This window comes from Nicotiana tabacum, chromosome 21 (genome assembly GCF_000715075.1).
Source record: "Nicotiana tabacum cultivar K326 chromosome 21, ASM71507v2, whole genome shotgun sequence".
NCBI classification, from domain to species: Eukaryota; Viridiplantae; Streptophyta; class Magnoliopsida; order Solanales; family Solanaceae; genus Nicotiana; species Nicotiana tabacum.
The window spans coordinates 9,634,878-9,642,043 of NC_134100.1; the positions used below are offsets into that span (position 1 = coordinate 9,634,878).

At 31.3% G+C, this 7,166-nt stretch overlaps 1 protein-coding gene across 1 annotated transcript; it reads left to right on the forward strand.

The window, feature by feature from the left end:
* The first annotated feature begins 224 nt into the window (after positions 1–224).
* Positions 225–2,869, forward strand: LOC107791643 (putative xyloglucan endotransglucosylase/hydrolase protein 8). Its single transcript, XM_016613738.2, has 4 exons — positions 225–460; positions 565–665; positions 1,493–1,695; positions 2,327–2,869. The coding sequence occupies exons 1-4, from the start codon at positions 271–273 to the stop codon at positions 2,727–2,729; spliced, it is 897 nt and encodes a 298-aa protein (XP_016469224.1). The 5' UTR covers positions 225–270; the 3' UTR covers positions 2,730–2,869.
* Positions 2,870–7,166: the final 4,297 nt, after the last annotated feature.

Below are 7,166 nucleotides of genomic sequence, written 5' to 3' on the forward strand. Positions count from 1 at the left end.
CTTTAGTGTCTTTTATTTACTTTATTGTTTTGAAGGGCCTATTAAAAGAAGAGAATATTCATCTCTGGACTTTAATCCATTACACAAGGTTAAAGAAGTATAAACACTAGAAACAAACCAAAAGCAACAAACATGGGAAACATTCTCATTTCCATTTTTACCCTTGACATGACCAAAAGTGATGAGTCTACATCCTTTATTATATTTATAGTCTTCTCCAAATATTTCAACTTAAGAAGCTTCACTTCTCAAGCTCCTCAAGAAAAAAGAATGGAGAAAATGGCTTCTTCAATACCTAAAATCCTTCTAATTATAGCACTAATTACTGTTCTTTTTTCATTAACACAAGCTGAAGTACAAGGTTCATTTGATGATAATTTTAGTAAAAGTTGTCCTGAAACACATTTCAAGACTTCTGAAGATGGACAGATCTGGTATCTTTCATTAGATAAAAAAGCAGGTAAATTATAAAGCCAAGAATTCAATGTTTTTCAATACCATTTTCATTTATTTGAACTTTTAATCTTCATTTTCTTGCTAATATTGATGAGTTTCTTTATATAGGATGTGGATTTATGACTAAGCAGAAATATAGATTTGGGTGGTTTAGTATGAAGTTGAAATTGGTGGGAGGTGACTCTGCTGGTGTTGTCACAGCTTATTATGTAAGTTGCAAGAATTTTGAACCTTTTTCACATGGATTGTCAACTCTACTAATGCAAAAATTAACATAGATATAACATATAGAATTTTTTTTACCTCGGTAATCGAGCGTTTTCTTTTTTGTCTTTATTTGTTCAATAGTATTAGTGTTAGTGTGATGTCTTGTTAATCTTAGATTGCTATTATTACCTACCGTTTGGTTGTTATATTGGCTTCGGTCTTCTTTGTATTTTGTTGTTGATTTTACTCATTGCTATTACTTCTTTTCATTTTTTCTTTAGCCAAATATCTATCGGAAATAACTTCTCTATCCTTCTTGGGTAGGGATAAGGCTGCGTATATTTTACCCTCTGCAGACTTCACTTGTAGAAATTTACTAGGTTTGTTGCTTGTTGGTAGCAAGTAACATACTTTATTATCCACCGAGTTTCGAAGGCTGCGGTTGGTCCAAAGAATACGCCCCAGACGGATTTCTCGATCATCAAATTTTTTTTTTTACTAATATCACCTTTTATGGACGGTCATATGCAACTTTAAAATTCTTCTTTGTAAATGGATCATCAACTATAGCAATACAAATTAATATGGATATACTAACTCATATACACTAACAACGTAAAAAATATTTATATTAATCGTTTTTTGACCTGATGTAACATGTAATCTATTTTATTTTCGAGATTACTAATCGTGCTTTTATGGCCGACGGTTATTGTTATAGTTTATGCAGTCTTATAGTAATATATTATCATTGTATAGAAATTAAACTCTTTTAATATTGTGTTAATATCTAGCAATGAGTTTAATTAGGGTTTTTACATGACTGCAGATGTGCACAGAAGATGGAGCAGGACCAACAAGAGATGAATTAGACTTTGAGTTCTTGGGAAATAGAACAGGGGAACCCTATACTATTCAAACCAATGTGTATAAAAATGGGACTGGTAACCGTGAAATGAGACACATTCTATGGTTTGACCCCACTGAGGATTTCCACACTTATTCCATTCTTTGGAACACTCACCAAATTGTGTAAGTCCCTCTTTCACTTTCTATTAAACTATAAACTAAGCGTGCCGACGTGGACTTTTAGTGATTTTTTACATGCATAATATGGAAATTGTCGCAAATTTTTTACACAATCAGTATTATATCGTCAGAATTCTCTTTTAACAGGATTTCTATATAATATTCATTCACTATAAAAATTGTATTTTTCTTAGAATCGATTTTTATATTATGTTATAATATGTCATCTATAACAACATTCCACTATTGTAACCAAACAATATTGGAACAAACAAATAAGTTATAGAGAGGTTTGGCTGAACACGTTGATGATTAGCTTGTTGAGTTAGATTCAAGCTTGCGACATGTTAGTTAACTTGCTGACTTTGGAGTTGGGACAACACAATAATATGTATTTTATTAGGGCTAGAACATAGAGGAGATCTGACAGAAGTACAAAATTCTGCTTGTTCAAGTTAAGGATTAGAATTAACATTGATATCGATCCTTATGTCAATTCACTTGCTAACTTTGGATAACGCTACAATATATACTTAATTAGGGCTAGATAAAAAATTCTGACAGAAGTACAAAATTCTGATTGTTCAAGTTAAGGATTAGAATTATATTAATATCGATCTTTATGTGTATGCAGGTTTTTCGTGGATAGAGTACCGATAAGGGTATACAAAAATGCGAACTATACGAATAATTTCTTCCCAAATGAGAAGCCAATGTACTTATTTTCAAGCATATGGAATGCTGATGATTGGGCAACAAGAGGTGGTTTGGAGAAAACAAATTGGAAAAATCAACCATTTGTTTCAAGTTATAAAGATTTTAGTGTAGATGGTTGTCAATGGAAAGATCCATTTCCTGCTTGTGTTTCGACAACCACTAAAAATTGGTGGGATCAATATAATTCTTGGCATTTATCAAGTGACCAAAAAATGGATTATGCTTGGGTTCAAAGGAACCTTGTGACTTATGATTATTGCCAAGATACAGAGAGATTTCCTAAAAAGCCTGAGGAATGTTGGTTAAATCCATGGGAATAATAAATTTGAAGATATAGGCAAAATTTTAATGAGAGGAAGGAGTATTTAATTTTTTGATATTGAGTGTATATGTTGTATTATTTCTCATGCCTATTGTATTATTGAATTTATTATATTATTGAAGCCTTCAATTTTTTGTTTTTTCTTTTCTTAACATTTTTGTTGTTGGGGGTGACCTAATGGAAGTTTGGAAAATCACCAATGTCTTCATTTAATGTCATATTGGAAGATTAAGGAGAGTTGGGTCGTTTGGTACAATGGTCGGATATTCTATGAGATTTGTTATTCCGCATTTTATATAAAATAACTAATCCCACCATTTTAGTGTAAAAGTTATTGTAGAATTAGCTAATACTTCAAATCAAACATGAAATAAAGTTAGTCCAAAATTTTATTTCGAAATTATTATTCTTATCTCACATACCAAACGACATCTATTCGACTATTCCTTGTCAAAACGGTATTATGATTCTTACTTTTGAGCTCTGTTAGTACTACTGGTCATGCCCTTATGGCAGTATTATGGTTTGTAATATTTCAAGAAAAGTTTCTTAGATATAAGCTATCAATATTACTCAAAAAATAAGATCCGACCACTCGCCAAAGAAATATTCTTAGATCTTAAGTTTACAGTTCCGTATATAAAGTAGAAAAAAAGCTTTGTATAAACATGTCAATATTCAAGATAAAAAGAATAAGGGAAAAAATCGTCAAAGCTAGTGTTTTCAAAGAGAAAATTGTAATGAAAAAAATATAAGAAAAATTCTCAACTCAAATATGTAAAATTAAGTTATTCTTTGTTTTAGGTCTTTTTTATTCATAATTTTCGCTTGTTCCTGCGTATTCATTACTTCCCCTTCGTCTCTTAACCAAAATACCCGTAACTAAGGATGAGCACCATAAGTTGATATTTGAGAAATTTCAAAGTCTTAGAGCCCGTTTGGACATAAGAAGTTTTTCACTTTTTTTCAGAAATTTTTTACTTTTTTCGAAATTAGTGTTTGACCATAAAATTTTCAATTTTCACTTGAAGATGAATTTTGAAATTTTTCGAAAATTTAAAAAACTTCAAAATATTATTTTTCAAAATTCACTATGATCACTCACAAAAATTCAAAAACAACTCAATATTATATCATGTCCAAACACAACTCTAATTTTCAAATATCATTTTCACTTAAAATAAATTCATTTTTTTTTTTTTTGAAATTTTATAATTCTTATGTCAAACGTCCACTTAATTTTCTTTCAAAAACTTGCCCCTTAAGAAAAATGAATGAAATACTGTAAGAGGTAATGGAGTATACGTGTCACAGGTAGGACACATGTCTTCCGACCTTGCACTTTACCTGCCCCATACCCCCAACAATAATGTTATATCTGCCCTGCAAATTCGCTGGAGACTCACAAATGACTGTTTCATAACATGTATATTTTTCTTCATTTTTTTTTCCGCTAAATTGTTTCCCTTATTTTTTCCAAAACTTCTAAAATGTACTTTTTCACAAGTCCAGGTGGTCAAGAAAATTGAATTAAAAAGTTGTTGCAACCATCATCAAAGACTAATGTATTCGAGGTCAGTGATGAAGGTCTGCATACATTCTTTTCTTTTCGAGATCTTACTATTCGAGATTATACTGGGGCTATAGTTATTGTTGTTATAGTAATTGTAGGCATACAAAATTTATTCGATTTAAATTCTATAAAATAATTTAGATTATACATTAAATATGTTAGTTCAACTAAATATTATGGACTAATATAATTAGATTAATTATATAAGTTCAAATATATATGGATTAAATAAATAAGTCTTAATCCATTGGGCTAGCCAGTTGGGCTAAAGTGATAAACCCACTTTATTAGGCCTAAGATGTCATCTTCCTAAAGGCCCAGTTGAGTGCCACATGTGAAATGACGTGGCACGCCAAGTCAAACGGAAGAGCCAATAAGATCATGACATATGTCAAAATGACAAGGCATGCAAAGTCACATCAAAAGGCCAATGAAGTCGCGTCACGTGTGCAAGTGACATGTTCTGGCCAATCAAATGCAACCTTGTCACACTTCAATTTGATTGGTCGGAAAGAGTTTATTCTTATCATAACTCTTCCCTCCCACAACTGGTGTCTTCATAACCCAGAAAAGACATTAGAAGTTATAACAAGAAGCAAGAAAGAGCTCGTGGAACAAACATTGCAAATTCTTCCACAAGTTTCAAGTTTCAAGCAATCAAGTTCAAGAAATTAAGTTCAAGCTCAATGTCACACCCCTTTTTACCCCCAAAAGAAGATATGTGTTATAATATGGATTGTGGGTTAAAGAGTTTTTCCAATTAAAGTGACAAACTTGAATATGGATTATTTTATTTACAGAGTCGCCACGTGGAATTGATTTTTGGGCGTTCCAAGTCACCTTTTTATTTGAATCCTCATTCAAAGGAAGATTTGACTCTTTTCATGTTGGTCTTCGAAAAAATAAAATCGGGGTAAGGAATTTTATTGACCGGGGAGAAGGTGTAAGGCATTTCTCGAATCCCGTGGTTCTAGCACGGTCGCTTTATTGACTTAAACTTGGCTTGAATTAATTCTGGATGAACTGTGATTTATTTGATTTTTATGCTTTTCCTATGTCCGCTTTTATTTATTACAAAAATAAATAAATAATTTTTTTGAATAATATTAAATTATCAAAGCGCACCTACTAGTTGCCTAGCGTTTAAAAATAATTAAGTATGATTAAATTATTTAAAAGAAAAACAGATTATTAAAAATTGATGGCTAAATTAAAATGTAAAAAAGCTGACCAACTTTTATTTAAACATGGGCCAGTTTAGTTTATTTGAGAAAATGGGCCAACTTGAGTTTCATAGAAATAGGGTACTGGGCCTGTTTAAGAAAAATATATAAAGGCCCCAATTATTGGGGCATTTGTATCTATACCCACTTTTTGGGTCACGTTTTAACTTGTGTCCGCATTGCAAAAAAATTTACAAGCGTACCCACTTTTTCGCGTAACTTCAACATATGGGGCTGAAGTAGCAAAGGCAATCACGCAAAACTTCAGCATTCTAGTAGACGGGCCTGAAGTAGCAAGTGCGCTGAACCAAGTGTGCTGAAACTTTTGTTTGTAATTGCTGAACTTAAGCATATTAGCTGAAGTTTTGTTCTCTATTTGCTGAAGTTTTTGTTTGTAATGCTGAACTTAAACATAGTAGCTGAAGTTTTGTTCTCTATTTGCTGAAGTTTTTGTTTGTAATTGCAATAAATAAGCTGAAGTTTTTTTTCCTGGATTCATTAGTTTTGTTATTAAGCTTTTTCAAAAACTTCAGCAGAAGATGCTGAAGTTATTTAGTTCATTTATAAAAACTTCAGCACTAAATAAGCTGAAGTTTTTTTTTGTCCTAGATAAGTTTTTTCAAAAACTTCAGCAGAAGATGCTGAAATTATTTAATTCATTTGTAAAAAGTTCAGCACTAAATAAGCTGAAGTTTTTTTGTCCTGGATTCATTAGTTTTGTCATAAAGCTTTTTCAAAAACTTCAGCATAAGATGCTGAAGTTACTTAGTTCATTTGTAAAAACTTCAGCACTATATAAGCTGAAGTTTTTGAAAAAGCTTTCTAACATACTAGATAAATAATCAGATTGCCAACAGTATCTAAATCATAAATTTTGGAAACAATAAGCGTGAAAAGAACAGATTATCATGAAAAGAATCAGTAAGTGTGACCTTAAACTTCCCGTACGTGGAAATATTCACAAATTATTGTCTACTAACTTACGTAATTATTTTATAATTTATTTTTAAATAATCTGATAAACATACTTATGGCAATCATCCCATGAACTGAAATTTCATAGCAACACTAACAGTAGAAGAAGAAAGAATAAGAAGAAGAAAACGAAAGAGGAGAAGGATGAGAAGAAATGGGGGCTGAAGTTGTTTAAAAAGTGGGTACAAGTTAAAAGTTTTAAAAAAATGGATATAGATTAAATGGGGGGCGACCAAATAGGGCGCCCCGTGCAAAAAGGCCCCAACTATTTAAGGAATGGGCTAGCTGCTTATTGTTTTTGAGGCATGACCAGCAAAATAAAATTATTTAATATATATATATATATATATAGATATTACTAAAAATTAACTACTATATTAAAAGAAATTGAAAGATTAAAGTAACCATAAGCAAACAAAAGACAAAGGAAAATTAAATGCATGAAATTGAGCAAAAGAAAGAGAGAACGTTACTTTAGCTTGTGAATTCCCACAATAATCATACTTAGCAAAATACAATTATAAAGCTGTATAGTCATGCATTTGTCAAGACAGAGTGTCAGAGGACTCAGGGTTGTAATCCAAACATCTCAGTATGATTGTTTTGTTTTGATGTTAATCCTTCTATCCTTTCAAATTCAATGAAATGCAGTTCAGTTTCGTAT